Source organism: Vidua macroura, chromosome 25 (assembly GCF_024509145.1).
Source record: "Vidua macroura isolate BioBank_ID:100142 chromosome 25, ASM2450914v1, whole genome shotgun sequence".
NCBI classification, from domain to species: Eukaryota; Metazoa; Chordata; class Aves; order Passeriformes; family Viduidae; genus Vidua; species Vidua macroura.
This window is the reverse complement of record NC_071595.1, coordinates 1,893,599-1,911,583: the sequence shown is the minus strand read 5'-3', so window position 1 is coordinate 1,911,583 and position 17,985 is coordinate 1,893,599. Positions and strand designations below refer to the sequence as shown.

The window sequence follows — 17,985 nt, the reverse complement described above, 5'->3', positions numbered from 1 at the left end:
GGAGGGCTTTTCCAGCTTAAATTGGTTCTGGGACTGTGCAAAACCATCAAAAATCAGGAGATCATCAAATCATCAACATCAGGAGATCATCCAATCATCAAATCAGGAGATCATCGAATCATCAAATCAGGAGATCATCAAAATCAGGAGATCATCGAATCAGGAGATCATAAAATCATCAAAATCATGAGATCATCAAAATCAGGAGATAATAAAATCATCAAAATCAGGAGATCATCAAAATCAGGAGATAATCAAATAATTAAATCATGAGATCATCAAATCATCAAATCAGGAGATCATCAAAATCAGGAGATCATCAAAATCAGGAGATAATCAAATAATTAAATCATGAGATCATCAAATCATCAAATCAGGAGATCATCAAAATCAGGAGATCATCAAATCAGGAGATCATAAAATCATCAAATCATGAGATCATAAAATCATCAAAATCAGGAGATCATAAAATAATCAAATAATGAGATCATCAAATCATGAAATCAGGAGATCATCAAATCATCAAAATCAGGAGATCATCAAATCATGAAATATCAGACACCTGATATTTAAGAGAATGCTCTAAAGGTACCAGGGAATCCCTAAAAACCCAGTCAGGCTAAAAAAAAAAAATGTGAACCTTTTTTTGGGTCCAAAATCAGTGGTAAAATTCCAAACTGCGCGGTGGAATGAAGAGCTCCATCAGGAAACAGTTTATATTGCAGTTTTCCAACAGGCAGCTGGAGATCCAAGGGAGTTCCCAGGATCCAAGGGAAGCTCTGGTGTCCTCCAACACTCCCAAAAAAAAACCCCCAAAAACTGGCAGATTCCCATTTCCCACTCACAGCAAAGAGAGTTTGAACTGATCCTCTGGAATCAGCTCCCTCTTGGCAAAAAAGGAGCAAAAGGAGCGTGGAAGAACATTCCCATGGGAGCAGATGGAAGGCTCAGCTGAGCTGTGCTCACAGCAGGGGAAAAAAATGAGGGGAAAAAACATCTTTGTGCCAGCTGGGAGCCCCCAGGAACCGCCCGGCCTGCGGGATTCCCTGATCCAGGGAGGGATTCCCTGATCCATGAAGGAGGAATTCCTTGATCCATGGAAGAATTCCCTGATCCATGGAGGAATTCCCTGATCCAGGGAGGGATTCCCTGATCCAGGGAGGGATTCCTTGATCCAAGGAGGAGGGATTCCCTGATCCAGGGAGGAGGGATTCCCTGATCCAGGGAGGAGGAATTCCCCAATCCAAGGAGGAATTCCCTGATCCAGGGAGGGATTCCCTGATCCAAGGAGGAGAAATTCCCTGATCCATGAAGGAGGAATTCCCTGATCCAAGGAGGAGAAATTCCTTGATCCATGAAGGAATTCCTTGATCCATGGAGGAGGAATTCCCTGACCAAAGGAGGAATTCCCTGATCCAAGGAGGAATTCCTTGATCCATGAAGGAGGAATTTTGTGATCCAAGGAGGAATTTCCTGATCCAAGGAGGAATTCCCCAATCCAAGGAGGATTTCCCCAATCCATGAAGGAGGAATTCCCTGATCCAAGGGGGAGGAATTCCCCAATCCAAGAAGGAATTCCCCAGTCCATGAAGGAGGAATTCCTTGATCCATGAAGGAATTCCCTGATCCATAAAGGAGGAATTCCCTGAGAAATTTTCCTCCCCAGAAGCTCCAGCTGGATCATCCCCTGCTCTCCTCTCCCTCCTCCTCCTGGGTCTCTCCAGGCTGCTGGAATCCCCCTGATCCCAAGTTTTCTCTGGGAGAGCAGCAGGAGGGGTTAAGGAGGTAAAAATGCACATTCCAGCTGTTTTTTTTTTTTTTTTTTTTTCCCTGGTGGCAGATGCTCTCATAGAAAATTCCAATTTATTCAGATGTGGACAGGGAATGCAGCTGTGCTCTCCAACTCAGCTGGAATTTTGGAGGTAAAAGACGAAACCACTGTGAAGCTGAGAGAAAAAAAAAAAAAAAATCCCAGGAAAGCTGTGAAATTCCCATCCCTGGAGTGCTGGGATGGTGGGAGGTGGCCTGAAGGTCCCTCCCACCCCAGAGCATTCCCTGAATCCACGATTCCATCGCATGAAGCTCGGAGCCACTCGCTTTATTGCACTAATCCCAACAGCAAATGGAAAGCAGGGGGAAGGAACGGGCAGGGGATGAGGCTCCCACCAGGAAAAGCTGCTGGGGAAACCTCTGGAATTCCAGCTGGAGGGTTTTTTTCCTCGGATTCACTCCCCGCTAAGGACAAAATCCGGGTTTGTGGCAGCTCAGAGCAAGGCCAGGCTGGGGTTTTACACCCCAGGGCTGCCCTGGAGGCTGGAGCAGTTGTTCCCACTCTGGGATGGTGGGAATGCCGAGCCACGGAGCAGGAGGGTGTTCCCAGAGCCAAGCTTCTCCCGACAAAACCAGGCTTTTGTTGGGAAACACTTCCAGAGAGGAGATGTGAACAGAGCCAAGAACATCGGGGGGATTTTCTCTGGGTCGGGGTCTTGCCCAAAACCCTACAAAGGGCAAGATGTGGATGAGCCCTTTGGGAAAAAAGGGGGAGGAGAAGATCCCTGGCACTTGGGAGCAGAATTCCAGCAGGAAAGGGAAGCTTCTCCAGGTCACTGAGGTGCCTCAGACTCCCAGGAATCTCCATCCCTCCCAAATCCCTGCATCACCCCGGAATGTTTGGCCGATTCCGATGCTGAGGGGTTATTTTGGGATCTCCGATGGGCTCTGGCAGGCTCCAGGGCTAAATCCTGCCTGGAAAAGTGCAGGGAGAGGGAAGGAAGGAGGGAGGGAGCTGTCTGATCCAAGGAATGTTTGCAAAACACTCCCAGCACATCCAGTCATTTCAGCATTTCCATCCTTTTCCCATCAGCATCCCACAAAAAAAAGCAAGGCACGAGCTGGGTTATTCCAAAGGCAGCATCACAAGATCCACTTGGGAATAAATTGCTTCCTAAGAGGTGATTCTCTATCAAATCCTTTCCACTTCATCTAAAAGCTGGGCCTATTAGGAGAGAAATGGGAAAGATTGGTGCATTGCCATAAAAAAAAAAAAAAATAAAATTGCTCTTCCAATTCCACCGCAAATGAAGATGGATTTGATGAGCACAAATCCAGGCTTGTTATCATTCCCCTCCTGGCAGGAGGGAAATTCACTTTTCAAGTGCAGGGATTCAGGGTGAACTCCCTGCTACAGCATTCCCACAAATTGGCTCTCCCCTGTTCCAGATGCTCCTGAGGTGAGAGGGGCTCCTTTGGGAGCTTTATGATCCCCCTGTAAAATCAGATTTATCCTTTTACATCCCCTGCTCAGCTGGGATTTGTGCTTTTCCACCATTCCAAGGGTGGATCCCTTGGTGGTTTGGGCTTTTCCACCATTCCAAGGGTGGATCCCTTGGTGATTTGGGCTTTTCCACCATTCCAAGGGTGGATCCCTTGGTGATTTGGGCTTTTCCAGCATTCCAAGGGTGGATCCCTTGGTGGTTTGGGCTTTTCCAGAATTTCAAGGGTGGATCCCTTGGTGATTTGGGGTTCTCCACCATTCCAAGGGTGGATCCCTTGGTGATTTGGGGTTCTCCACCATTCCAAGGGTGGATTCCTTGGTGATTTGGGGTTCTCCACCATTCCAAGGGTGGATCCCTTGGTGATTTGGGGTTCTCCACCATTCCAAGGGTAGATTCCTTGGTGGTTTTTATTTGTGGAGCTCAGGGGCAGCATTTTGCTGTTCCCAAAGGAACCCCACAGGGAAGGGGGGGAAGGAATTGTGTCCTTGCTGATGTGATCACCCCCCAACCACTCCCAGCCACTCAGCAAAGAGATTTTTTTTTGTTGTTTTTTTAGGGAAGCATCTCCAGTGCTCCATCCCTGGAAGTGCTGGAGCAATTCGGGCCAGGGGAAGGAACGGGGTGAGATTGAACCCCAAAAAGCTGTGTGGGATCACTGAGGGAGATTCCCTGGCAGCATTCCATAAAAACCCAATCCCAGCAGCCACATCCCATTCCAGAATCCGTGGATGAGGAAAGACCTGCAGCTTGGAATTTTCCCTGGATTTTGGGGAATTCCTGAGCCATTCCCAGAGCACGGGGGAACAAAATCCCAAAGCTTTCCAGGCCTGCCTGTGATTCCATGAAATCCCTGCATCCCAAGGCACGGATCTCACCCCAAAATCCCTTAAAATCCCCTAAAAACTCAGCTCAGGAGCTTCCTCCACGCTGTGACCTCAGGGAAGCAGCTTCCCCCTTTTTTTTTTTTGGTGTGGATCCGAGGAAAAAATTGGAATTTAGCAGCTCAGATGGTGCCACCCCCACGTTGGGAACTCAACAAGGGGGGGTTTTATAAAAAATCCCCCAAAACTCACCCAAGCTGCTGCCGGCCCTGCTCCTCCTCCTCCTCCTCACCCCGCTGAGTCACGGCCCCAAAATTCCTGCAAAATCCAAAAAAAAAAAAAAAAAAAAAAAAAAAGAAAAAAATAGTGAGGATCCTCACAAAGAGACACGCACACACACACAAAAAATTTAAAAAAAAATTAAAAAAAAAAAAAAAGGAAAAAGAAAAATTCCTGCATGCAATTACACATGAGGGAAGGACATGCAAGTTCAGCTGAGCTATGGACATTTCACAGCAATGCTGGGGGGGCTAAAAATTGGGGTTTTCAAGCAACTGAGCACAATTTGGGGTTGGTTTTTTTTTGTTGTCGTCGTTGTTTTGGCAGTAGCAGGACTAGCTCGGATTCGTGTTCATTTTACATCTTTTATATTTGAATAAAATCCAGGATATTTAAAGATTCCTTTTGGCCCACATTCCATCCCAGTGCATCTGCCCAAAGGGCAAATTATTAAAAAAATTATCTCTAATTTACGCCACGTGGGTCGGTTTAAACGTTTATATTTAAAACATTTTTTTTGTTGTTTTGATGTTTTTTTTTTAAAACATTAAATTAACATCCGAAGGGACGGCTGGGTAAAAAAAGTTTCCGTGACAGGTTTATGGAAAAAGAGAAATGTGCTGGATTAAAATCAGACATTTAGGTTACCTTTTGGGCTTTGCGGTGCCTGTTAGCTTTACACATCCTGATTTCTCCTGCTGATAATTTTCCTTTAAAAGGGGGGGCATAGGCTGATCTTTTCATCTCATTATGCCCTGAAAGCTGACTCCAAACCAGTGTTGAAAATTCAGTTATTTGCATTTTAATAACAATCTACAAATACAACTTTTGCATGTTTTTTTTTTTTTTAATTTATTTTTAATTTTTTTTTTTTGTGTGTTTTTTTTTTTTTTTTTTCCCTCTAAAATTCTATTTTTCACCCCCGAGCAGTTTAATCCTCTCCCCCTAAAATTCCAAATTCATCTGCAGGATGGGAAATAACAAACCACGAAGAATTTATATTTTTTTAAAATAAGAAATATATTAAATATCTCTACATCCACACCCTCTCAGGATTTAAGGAGCAGCTGCAGCACTTTCCACCAACAGAAAAAAAAATATAAATTCATTTTTAAAGTGTTTTTTTCCAAGGAAAAGCTGCTTGGAAGCATCAACCAGAAAGCAACTGAGCATTCCTATTTAAAGCAGCCTCTGGAATATTCTCTGAGGCCTCCTGAAATCTGAATCATCAAGCAAAGAACAATCAAAAGCTTTCCAAATTCAGATTTCGGGCTCAAAACTGCTTTCAGCAACTCCCAGGGGGTGAAAAACAAAATTTTTTTTTTTTGGTCTTTTTTTGTATTTTTTTTTTAAATAAATCGAAGCTCGACGAGCTCGAAAAATTTTTGTTTTGTCACGAGGATTACCCAAAAAAACCACCATTTTTTAAAAGAAATGCCTCCATGGTTTTAAAATTAATAATAATGATAATAATAATAATAATAGTAGTAATAATAATAGCAATAATTATAGTAATTATAGTAATATTAATGATAGTAATAATAATAATAATAGTAATATTAATGATAGTAATAATGATAGTAATAATAATAATAGTAATAATTATAGTAATATTAATGATAGTAATAATGATAATAATAATAATAATAATTATAGTAATTATAGTAATTTTAATAATAGTAATAATGATAGTAATGATAATAATAATAATAATAATTATAGTAATTATAGTAATATTAATAAGAGTAATAATAATAATAATAATAATAATAATAATAATAATAATAATAATGACAAATTAAGTTTAGCATGGATTTAAAGTAGTTTGGAATAAAAAAAAAACAACAAAAAACCTCCAAAAACAAATGACAATTCATCACATTGACTTTGATTAAAAAAGGACTAAACTTTATTGACAGTTTGAGACAGACATTTTGACACGTTTGGAGCTACCTACTTAGGCAGACTTTACACAAAATGTTGCATTTTTCTCTTCCAGAACAGAGTGGGAGGACAATGTAACAAATCCAATTAGGACTTTATTTTATGTACAAAGTGAAATTTGGGTTGTTTTTTTTTTTTTTTTGTCTGGTTTTTTTTTTTTATTTTTAATTTTTTTTTTTTTTGTTTGGTTTTTATATATTTTTTTTTTTTTTTACAGCTGCAGTGTCCCTTTTTATGCAAAGCTCGTGCTGAGATACACTTGAACAAGTGGCTGGGATTGCTTGGAATTGATTTTTTTTTTAAATTTTTTGGAATTTTCATCAGATTTTCTGCCCCAAAAGGGCGACAAAAAATGAGAATTTTACAGACCTACACGGAATATTCTTTCTATTAAACACTGGGCAATTAGAGCCATATTTTGTTGGTTTTTTTTTTGTTTTTTTTTTAAGAATTGTTCATTTAGAATTAAACTAAAATCCCTTTCCACTGGGAGAATATTCCCAAGCATATCTCAACACTGCACAGGGGGGGCTAGATTTCAAAATCCACATGAGAAAAGTCAATTTTTTTACCAACCTAATTTTTTCTTTTTAAGTCAATTCTCTTTAGAAGAAATGCTATTTAATTTGTTTGGAGGATCCTTTGGGTTAAAATTTAAATTTCAAGATTCACCAGCAATCTCCTTTTAAAGGTTTGGCAACTGAAGTTATTTTTTTTTGGTTTTTTTTTTTAATGGTGGCAGCCACTACTGTTACATTATGATTTTAATTCTTAAAAAAAAAAAAATAATAATAACCCTGAATTTTGAAATGTAGCCTACTTTGGGATTCTGCAACTACAACCTTTATGGGTTCCTTTAAAACAAACTTTAAAAGTTTTAACAAAACCTTAATTTCAGAACTAAGCAAAGCATGTCACTTTTGGAAACTAACATTTTTAAAACTTGTTTTTTTTTTTTTTAGTCTGTTTTTTTTTTTTTTTTTCCTTTAAAAAAGGTACATTATTTTTTTTTGTTTTTTAACCTAAAACGACAAAGAAAGAAAAGCCATCTACAACACTGAAGAAGAAGAAAAAAAAAAATAATAAAAATTAAAGTTTTTCCCCTTCTAAATCTATTTAAATTCACCTCCAGAAGCCAAAATGCAAAGTGAGGATGAAGTGGGAGGAAAAAAAAAAAAAAAAATAAAAATAATAATAAAAAAAAGGGGGCCAGGAAGAAAAAACAAAAAACAGGGAGACAATTACTTGTCTGCTGTGGGTAAAGCAACGGGAATCCCGGGAGATACAAGAACCAGAAACAAGAGTTTGCCCCTAAATGGGGATTCTGGCCCCGTTTTGGGGTCAGTAGCGGCTGTAGGGGTGCTCCCGGTAGCCCCCCTTGACTGCCCGGGCCGGGGGCGCCTTCAGGGACGCCCGGGTTCCGTTCCAGTCGTCTTGGCCTGCGGAGAAAAGGAGAGAGAGTCAGGGAGGGAGGGAGGGAAAAACGGGCTGGGGGAGGCGGGGATGGGAGCTGCAGAATAGGGCAGCGAGAGAGCTGCACAACAATGCTCCTGATCCCAAAAACGGCTCCCCAAAAACAGCTCCTGATCCCCAAAAATGCTCCTGATCCCAAAAAACGGTTCCTGATCCCAAAAACGGCTACTGATCCCAAAAATGGTTCCTGATCCCCAAAATGTTCCTGATCCCAAAAAACGGCTCCTGATCCCAAAAAACGGCTCCCCAAAAAAGCTCCTGATCCCCAAAAACGGCTCCTGATCCCAAAAAACAGCTCCTGATCCCAAAAAACGGCTCCTGATCCCAAAAAACAGCTCCTGATCCCAAAAAACGGCTCCTGATCCCAAAAATGCTCCTGATCCTAAAAAACGGCTCCCCAAAAACAGCTCCTGATCCCCAAAAATGGCTCCTGATCCCCAAAAACGGCTCCTGATCCCAAAAAACAGCTCCTGATCCCAAAAAACGGCTCCTGATCCCAAAAATGGCTCCTGATCCCAAAAACGGCTACTGATCCCAAAAATGGCTCCTGATCCCAAAAACGGCTACTGATCCCAAAAATGGCTCCTGATCCCAAAAACGGTTCCTGATCCCCAAAAACGGCTCCTGATCCCCAAAAATGGCTCCCCAAAAATGGCTCCTGATCCCCAAAAACGGCTCCTGATCCCCAAAAATGGCTCCTGATCCCAAAAATTGGCTCCTGATCCCCAAAATGGCTCCCCAAAAACAGCTCCTGATCGCCAAAAACAGCTCCCCAAAAATGGCTCCTGATCCCCAAAAACGGCTCCCCAAAAATGCTCCTGATCCCCAAAAATGCTCCTGATCCCCAAAAATGGCTCCCCAAAAACGGCTCCTGATCCCCAAAAATGGCTCCTGATCCCAAAAATGGCTCCTGATCCCCCCAAAACGGCTCCTCAAAAACGCTCCTGATCCCCAAAAATGCTCCTGATCCCAAAAACGGTTCCTGATCCCCAAAAACGGCTCCTGATCCCAAAAACGGCTCCTGATCCCAAAAAACGGCTCCCCAAAAATGCTCCTGATCCCAAAAAATGGCTACTGATCCCAAAAAACGGCTCCCCAAAAATGCTCCTGATCCCCAAAAACGGCTCCCCAAAAATGCTCCTGATCCCCAAAAACGGCTCCCCAAAAATGGCCCCTGATCCCCAAAAAACAGCTCCTGATCCCCAAAAATGGCTCCTGATCCCAAAAATGGCTCCTGATCCCAAAAAACGGCTCCTGATCCCCAAAAATGGCTCCTGATCCCAAAAAACGGCTCCCCAAAAATGCTCCTGATCCCAAAAAACAGCTCCTGATCCCAAAAAACGGCTCCTGATCCCAAAAAATGCTCCTGATCCCAAAAAACGGCTCCCCAAAAACAGCTCCTGATCCCCAAAAATGGCTCCTGATTCCCAGAAATGGCTACTGATCCCAAAAACGGCTCCCCAAAAAAGCTCCTGATCCCCAAAAACAGCTCCTCAAAAGCAGCTCCTGATCCCCAAAAACAGCTCCCCAAAAATGCTCCTGATCCCCAAAAACAGCTCCCCAACAATGCTCCTGATCCCCAAAAACGGCTCCTGATCCCCCCAAAACGGCTCCCCAAAAACGGCTCCCGATCCCAAAAACGGCTCCCCAAAAACAGCTCCTGATCCCCAAAAACGGTTCCTGATCCCCAAAAATGCTCCTGATCCCCAAAAACGGCTCCCGATCCCAAAAACGGCTCCCCAAAAACGGTTCCTGATCCCCAAAAATGCTCCTGATCCCAAAAACGGTTCCTGATACCCAAAAACAGCTCCTGATCCCCAAAAATGGCTCCTGATCCCAAAAACGGCTCCTGATCCCCAAAAACGGTTCCTGATCCCAAAAACGGCTCCTGATCCCCCCAAAACGGCTCCTAAAAACGGCTCCTGATCCCTAAAAACGGCTCCTGATCCCTAAAAATGGCTCCTGATCCCAAAAACGGCTCCCCAAAAACAGCTCCTGATCCCCCAAAACAGCTCCTAAAAACAGCTCCCTGAAAACAGCTCCCCACAAACAGCTCCTGATCCCCAAAACAGCTCCCCAAAAACGGCTCCTGAACCCCCAAAATCCAGCTTGTGATCCCCCAAAACAGCTCCCTAAAAACAGCTTCCCAAAACCAGCTCCTGACCCCCAAAACAGCTCCTGGGAGCAGCTGGAGGAAAACATCCTGAGGCTCCTGGGTTTGGGATTAAACCTGGTCTTGAATTTCCTGGGTTTGGGATTAAACCTGGTCCTGAGGATCCTGGGTTTGGGATTAAACCTGGTCTTGAAGTTCCTGGGTTTGGGATTAAACCTGGTCCTGAGGATCCTGGGTTTGGGATTAAACCTGGTCTCAAAGCTCCTGGGTTTGGGATTAAACCTGGTCTCGAAGTTCCTGGGTTTGGGATTAAACCTGGTCCTGAGGCTCCTGGGTTTGGGATTAAACCTGGTCTCAAAGGTCCTGGGTTTGGGATTAAAGCTGGTCCTGAGGCTCCTGGGTTTGGGATCAAACCTGGTCCTGAGCCTCCTGGGTTTGGGATTAAACCTGGTCCTGAGGCTCCTGGGTTTGGGATCAAACCTGGTCTCAAAGCTCCTGGGTTTGGGATTAAACCTGGTCCTGAGGCTCCTGGGTTTGGGATTAAACTCGAGCAGGGGAAGTCCTTAGGCTCTTGAATTTGGGCTTAAACCTGGAGCAGGGAACACCTTGAGGATCCTGGATTTAAACCTGGAGCAGGGAATGTTTTGATGCTCCTGAATTTGGATTTAAACCTGGAAGGTCCTGAGGCTCCTGGATTTAAACCTGGAGCAGGGAACACCTGGATTTAAATTCAAACCTGGAGCAAGGTGAGACAACAACAACTCTGCTTCCTTTATTCTGCCAGGATAGAATTTACAGAGAGCTTTGGGAATTTGGGATGTCGAATGAGGTCTGGAAAATTCCTTGGGGTCCCTCCCAGTTTCCCTGTGTGAGGAGCAGGAAAATCCTTGGATGTGTCTAAGCCTCTGGATCATCAGCACCAATCCAGAGGCAATCCCAGAGCAGGCCTGGGGAGGAAAATGAACTCTGGCCCAGCTCTGGGGACAGGGGACAACGATTCCCCCTCACTGCCACAGCCAGGGTGTGGATATCCAAGCCTGGATATGGGAACTGCCTCCCAAAATAAAAGCAGGAGGCAGGGAGAGGCCTTTGGAATGTCCTCCCAGGGAAGCAGGGAATGAATTCCTTCTTTTACTTTCCTTTTCCTGGGGAACTTTTTCCCAACCCATTCATTCCCTCACTTTTACCCTTCCCTGTCCCATGGGTGAGGAGTGAGAGTGGGGCGTGGTTGTCCTTTGGGGTTAAATCATCAAATTTTGGTTCAGCCCAGCCTGAATTGGGAGTTTTACATAATTGAGATTAGCTGAGCTTTGCCTGCTGAGTCAAACTGGCTCCACACAGCCAAGGAGAGGCTCCTCGTGACATTTAAATCCAATTTTGGAGCAGATCTACAGAGCCAGGATCAGGGACTGTGAGGATGAAAGAAGCAGATGGAACCCTATAAAATCCAGCCCATGAAAACCAGAGTGCAGCACAAGTGCTGTGGGTGGAAATCCAGACCTCCTGAAATATTCTAAAGCTACAAGGAAATGAAGACATTTCCAGAGTTAAAAAATGGATTTTTTTTTTTAAAAAAAGCATCACCTTTGAGACGATCAAAATTGAGAAGAACCTAAACCCACGGAGAGGTTGTTCAGACCTAAATAAAAACACCTCAATTTTTTATCCAGACATTGGAAAACTGCAGAATTGACCACAAACCATTCCCAACTCCTTCCTGATCCCAGAATTCCCAGACATACCATAAGCTTCATAGGTTTCCTGTGCCTCCCCGTGTCCATAATCATAATATTCTGTATCCCTGGAAAAGCAACGAGGGGGTTACACACAGGGAAATGGCATTGCCACAGTGCCACAAAAAAAACCCAAAAAAACCCAAAAAACAACAACAAAAAAAAAACCCAACCAACCAAAAAAAAACCCCAAAAATAAAAAAGAACAGGAAAAGAGAAGGTGCTCTGTGTCATTCCCTGGATTCCAGCTGAGCTCTACAGCTCAGCAGTGCTTCCATTGGCTTCAAATTGGATTTAAAAGAGGGGAAAAAAGGGGGAAAAAGGGGGGGAAAAGAGGGAAAAAAAGGGGAAAAAGGGGGGGAAAAGCGGGGGAAAAAGCGGAGGATAAAGGTAGGAAAAAGGGAGGAAAAAGGGAGGAAAAAGGGGAGAAAAAGGGGAGAAAAAGGGGAGAAAAAGGGGGAAAAAAGGGGAGAAAAAGGGGAGAAAAAGGGGAGAAAAAGGGGAGAAAAAGGGGAGAAAAAGGAGAGAAGGGGAAAAAAGGGGAAAAAAGGGGGGGAAAAGGGGGGAAAAAGGGAAAAAATGGGGAAAGAAGGGGGAAAGAAGGGGGAAAGAAGGGGGAAAGAAGGGGGAAAGAAAGAGGGGGGGAAAAAAGGGGGGGAAAAAGGGGGGGAAAAAGGGGGGGAAAAAGGGGGGGAAAAAGGGGGGCGAAAGGGGGGGGGAAAAGGGGGGGGAAAAGGGGGAAAAAAGGGGGAAAGGGCCATGCAGAGCCCCTTTGGGAAGAGGGAATGCAGCTCACCCTTGGCCCTGGCTGTAGTAGCCCTCGTACCCCTCGTAGCTCTGCTCTGCGTACGTGTCATCGTAGCCCTGGCGAGGATGGGGACACAAAAAATGTCACAAAAGGACCAAAAAGGAACCAAATCCAAGGCACAGATTCCAGAGGAGCCCAGAAATCCCAGCTTTCCCCAGGGAAGGACCAAAAAGGAACCAAATCCAAGGCACAGATTCCAGAGGAGCCTGGAAATCCTGGCTTTCCCCAGGGAAGGACCAAAAAGGAACCAAATCCAAGGCACAGATTCCAGAGGAGCCTGGAAATCCTGGCTTTCCCCAGGGAAGGACCAAAAAGGAACCAAATCCAAGGCACAGATTCCAGAGGAGCCTGGAAATCCCGGCTTGCCCCAGGGAAAGGGCTCAGGCACAGCCCCGGGGCTGGGAAGGGATGAATCCCGCTGGTGTTTGGGAATCGTTCCATCTCCAGGGATAAATCCACGTGCCAGGAGGGCTGGGATTGTTGTCAGGGGAAGGTTTTGCCCCAGAAGATGCTGGGGCACTGGACAGGCTCCCCTGAGCTCCGGGATAATGCTCCCAAGGATGCACAGGGTGGGATTTTGGGGTGTCTGTGCAGGGCCAGGAGCTGGGCTGGATGATCCCAGGGGATCCCTCCCAGCTCAGGATATTCCATAATTCTGTGTCATCCAGACCACACACTTACAACCCCCAAACTCTGAATTTTTCAGTGGGAAAAAAAAAAAAAAAAACCCATTTTGCAGCGAAGAGAAACCAAATGTTCAGGTGTATCAGTATTTGTGATGATCCCAGCACCATCCCAATGGTCCCTGGTGATCCCAGACCCATCCTAAAGGCTTCTGGTGATCCCAGCACCATTCCAGGAGTTGGTGGGATCCCAACACCATCCCAATAGTCCCCAGTGATCCCAACACCATCCCAATGGTCCCTGGTGATCCCAGCACCATTCCCAGGATCCCTGATGACGCCACTGATCCCCGGTGATCCCAGCACCATTCCCAGGATCCCTGGTGATCCCAGCACCATTCCCAGCAGTCCTTGGTGATCCCAGCACCATTTCCAGGGATCTCTGGTGACCCCACTGATCCCTGGTGATCCCAGCACCATTCCCAGCAGTCCTTGGTGATCCCATTGATCCCAACAGCCCCCCACTGATCCCTGGTGATCCCAGCACTATCCTACAGATTCCTGGCGATCCCACTGATCCCTGATGATCCCAGCACCATTCCCAGGGATCCCTGGTGATCCCAGCACCATTCCCATGGATCCCTGGTGACCCCACTGATCCCTGGTGATCCCAGCACCATTCCCAGGGATCCCTGGTGACCCCACTGATCCCTGGTGATCCCAGCACCATTCCCATGTGATCCCAGCACCATTCCCAGGGATCCCTGATGATCCCAGCACCATTCCCACTGATCCCTGATGATCCCAGCACCATTCCCAGGGATCCCTGGTGATCCCAGCACCATTCCCAGGGATCCCTGGTGACCCCACTGATCCCTGGTGACCCCAGCACCATTCCCAGGGATCCCTGGTGATCCCAGCACCATTCCCAGGGATCCCTGGTGACCCCACTGATCCCTGGTGACCCCAGCACCATTCCCAGGGATCCCTGGTGATCCCACTGATCCTTGGTGATCCCAGCACCATTCCCAGGGATCCCTGGTGACCCCAGCACCATTCCCAGGGATCCCTGGTGACCCCATGATCCCTGGTGATCCCCATCCCGGCACAACCCTCCCTCGGCCGCGCCGCCCGCTCCCCCGCCGCCGGGAGCCCCGTTAATCCCGCTAATTAATCACTGCTCACGTATTCCTCGTAGGTCTCCGGCACGGGGGGAGGGGGCAGGGGTATCCTCTGGATGCCAGCCGCCCGTGCCCGGGGGGCAGGAGCGCCCCGCACCGCCGGGGGAGGGGGCACCCCCCGGGCCAGCGCGGCCCCCCGCGCCATGGCCCCGCGCACCGGCGCTCCCCGCACCAGCGCGCCCCGCGGGGGAGGAGGAGGAGGAGGAGGAGGAGGGGGAGGACCAACCCCACGGCCCCTGCGGAGGAGAGAGAAAGGCTGGTGAGGAGCTGCTGCTGCTCTGGACAGGCCGAGGATGGGGATTTTCAGCGGAGCTGGGGTTGCGGATGGGCACGCGTGGCAGGGACATTCTTCTCCCTCTCAGGATTTTCATAGAGCACAGAGAGAAACAAAGAGAAAACAATTTCTGTTTCTGCTCCTTGTTTTCTCCATGTGGAATGTGCTTGGAGAATTGTTTACCTGGGGTGATGCTTGGTTGGATTCTGGTGAGGATTGTTTGGGGCTGGTGGCCAATCCAACCCAACCCAATCCAATCCAATCCAACCCAATCCAATCCAATCCAACCCAATCCAACCCAATCCAATCCAACCCAATCCAACCCAATCCAATCCAATCCAACCCAATCCAACCCAATCCAATCCAATCCAACCCAATCCAATCCAATCCAATCCAATCCAATCCAATCCAACCCAATCCAATCCAACCCAACCCAATCCAACCCAATCCAACCCAATCCAATCCAACCCAATCCAACCCAATCCAATCCAATCCAACCCAATCCAATCCAACCCAACCCAATCCAACCCAATCCAACCCAATCCAATCCAACCCAATCCAACCCAACCCAATCCAATCCAACCCAATCCAATCCAATCCAATCCAGTCCAACCCAATCCAATCCAACCCAATCCAACCCAATCCAACCCAACCCAATCCAACCCAATCCAACCCAATCCATTCCAACCCAACCCAATCCATTCCAACCCAATCCATTCCAACCCAATCCAATCCAATCCAATCCAATCCAATCTCTAGAGAGGGTCACAAGTTGTGAGTAGTTAGATTTGGTAGTTAGAACAGTAGGTTTGTAGTTTTAGTATCTCCTTTAAGTAATATATTAATGTATTTTAGCATAGTTATAATAAAGAAATCATTCAATTTCTGAGCTGCAGTCACACATCAGCATTTCTTCCCTCTGGGTTTGCCTGAATTTACAATAGGCACAGAAGTGAAAATTGTTCTGCTGTGAGAGGCACAGAATTCTCCTCTGGGTGAAAATTCTGCTGCTGGAGGTGGAGAGCTGAAAAGAGCAGGAGGCACTGGGGCACTTCTGGAATGTCTTCCCAAGGAAGCAGGGAATGAACTCCTTGTTTTATTTTGCTTTTCTTGTTGGACTTTATCCCAGCCCATTCATTCCCTCACTTTTATCCTTTCAGATCTCTCCCCATCCCATGAGTGGGGAGGGAGTGAGTGAGGCTTGGTTGTCATTTGGGGTTAAATCACCAAATTTTGGTTCAGCCCAGCCTGAATTGGGAGTTATACATAATTTAGATTAGCTAAGCTTTGCCTACTGAGTCAAACTGGCTCCACACAGCCAAGGAGAGGCTCCTCGTGACATTTAAATCCAATTTTGGAGCAGATCTACAGAGTCAGGATCAGGGACTGTGAGGATGAAGGAGGCTGTAGACGAAGAAATAAACCTGGGATCACTCCAGATCCCTCGGGATCACTGAGGACATGGGCAGGCACACTCCAAGCAGAAGGAAAACGGATCAGGGAGTGAGGCAAGCACTGAAGGAACCGTTTTGCTGCCAATTTATCCCCAAGCTTTGCCAGAACGATGCCACCCCAGAGCTCTGCAGGGATGGGCATTTCAAACTGGGAATGCTGAGGGGGCTACAGCACATCCATCCCAATTCTGAGAGCTTCCTTTAGGAAACTATTGCTTAAACCCACCCCAAATGCCCCCCAGTGCTGGGTGACACCCCAAACACGGTGCTCTGAGCCAGCTGGGCAGAACCCCTGTTAGAGTCCAGCGCATCCCTCGGGCTGCCCTGGCTGGCTCCAGACCCTCCAGGGGGCTCGGGGACCTTGGCACGAAGTCAAAACCCCCTGTGGCTTTGATTTTAGCCCGTGGGAGAGGCTGCCAACCTTCTCTGAGGAATTACAACCACAAGGGTTTGAGCAGTGTGATGGGTGAATTGACACAGGGTGCAAAAGCACAATTTTGGGGTTTTTAGAATGGGATTCAGGGGTACAAGATGGAAGAATTTGGGTCTTTTTTCCCTTCTCCTTGCCCTCCATGTCTGGGTGTGCTGGTGACACTTTTCTGTTGGTTTAGGACAGGGACACACTGCCCAGCACAGATTTTAGGTATTGCTGTGGGAACTGGGAACGTGGCACACGTAGTTTTGAGTCTGAAATGTGGGAGACGCCCGGGGCTGAGCAGAGACTGCCAGGGCTTCTGTACCAGGCAGAGCTCGGCAGGTCAGAGACAGAAAGTTACAGATAAGGAGAAATAAACAACCCTGACAACTCAGCTTCACACATTGCAGACTTTTTCCTCGCTGCCGGGCTGGGGGAAAGCACTTTCACACTGCTGGGGTGTCCCAACAAGCCCCAAAGCCAGGCTTAGCTGAAGTGCCAGAAGCAGCAGCTCAACCTCTGTGAGAGGTGAGGGCAGCACTGCCAGGGCTGGGCTTTTTGGTTTTTGGGTTTTTGGGAATACCTTGGCACGGGTGGAGGGGGAGGTGGCGCTGCCCCCCGGCCCCGCCCGGGGACGCCTCGGCCGCGGTTGGGCTCCGGGACCCCGTTGAGATAGGAGAGCTCCAGGAACTGCTCCTGGCAGATGTCATCCATCATGTCCTGCACCAAGCACACAGCAGGACAAATAAAGGACAAAATAAAGGTAAATAAGGATCCTGGAGATCCCCAAATCATCTCAGTGATCCCTGGAGATCCCAGCACCACCCCAGAGCTCCCTGGAGATCCCCAAATCATCCCATAGCTCTCTGGAGATCCCAAAACCATCCCCGATCTCTCTGGACATCCCAAAACCATCCCAGAGCTCCCTGGGATCCCAAAACCATCCCAGATCTCCCTGAGATCCCAGCACCACCCCAGCACTCCCAGGAGATCCCAGAACCATTCCCAATGATCCCTGGAGATCCCAAAAATCATCCCAGAGCTCCCTGGAGATCCCAGCACCATCCCAGAGCTCCCTGGGGATCCCAAAATCATCCCAGAGCTCCCTGGAGATCCCAAAATAATCTCAGTGAACCCTGGAGATCCCAAAATAATCCAAGCGCTCCCTGGAGATCCCAACATCATCCCAGAGCTCCCAGAACCACCCCAGATCTCCCTGGAGATCCCAAAACCACCCCAGATCTCCTTGGAGATCCCAAAACCATCCCAGAGCTCCCTGGAGATCCCAGAACCATTCCCAATGGTCCCCAGAGATCTCAGCACCATCCCAGAGCTTCCTGGAGATCCCAGCACTATTCCAAATGGTCCGTGGAGACCCCAGCACCATCCCAGAGGTCCCTGGAGATCCCAAAATCATCCCAGAGCTCCCTGGAGATCCCAGCACCATCCCAGATCTCCCTGGAGATCCCAAAACCATCCCAGAGCTCCCTGGAGATCCCAGCACCATCCCAGATCTCCCTGGAGATCCCAGCACCATTCCCCATGATTCCAGGAGATCCCAGCACCATTCCCCATGATCCCTGGAGATCCCA

The 17,985-nt window shown here is 47.1% G+C and overlaps 1 protein-coding gene across 3 annotated transcripts in view; it reads right to left on the bottom strand.

Annotated features, from left to right (window-relative positions):
• Positions 1 to 2,077: 2,077 nt before the first annotated feature.
• Positions 2,078 to 17,985, bottom strand: part of KHDRBS1 (KH RNA binding domain containing, signal transduction associated 1) — a 34,778-nt gene continuing 18,870 nt past the window's right edge. The window contains exons 5-12 of one of the 3 annotated variants that reach the window (XR_008440646.1): positions 16,977 to 17,113; positions 14,255 to 14,486; positions 12,435 to 12,502; positions 11,648 to 11,706; positions 7,565 to 7,758; positions 5,024 to 5,137; positions 4,349 to 4,414; positions 2,078 to 2,995 (exon numbers count right to left, since the gene is read on the bottom strand). Coding sequence is in view for 1 of the 3 variants with exons in the window: in XM_053999067.1 (XP_053855042.1) it covers positions 7,661 to 7,758; positions 11,648 to 11,706; positions 12,435 to 12,502; positions 14,255 to 14,486; positions 16,977 to 17,113 (594 nt within the window). In the remaining 2 variants the exon portion in view is untranslated. Of the gene's footprint in view, positions 2,996 to 4,348; positions 4,415 to 5,023; positions 5,138 to 6,261; positions 7,759 to 11,647; positions 11,707 to 12,434; positions 12,503 to 14,254; positions 14,487 to 16,976; positions 17,114 to 17,985 lie in introns of those variants that run through there. The other 2 variants (XR_008440645.1, XM_053999067.1) reach the window with 2 other exon arrangements.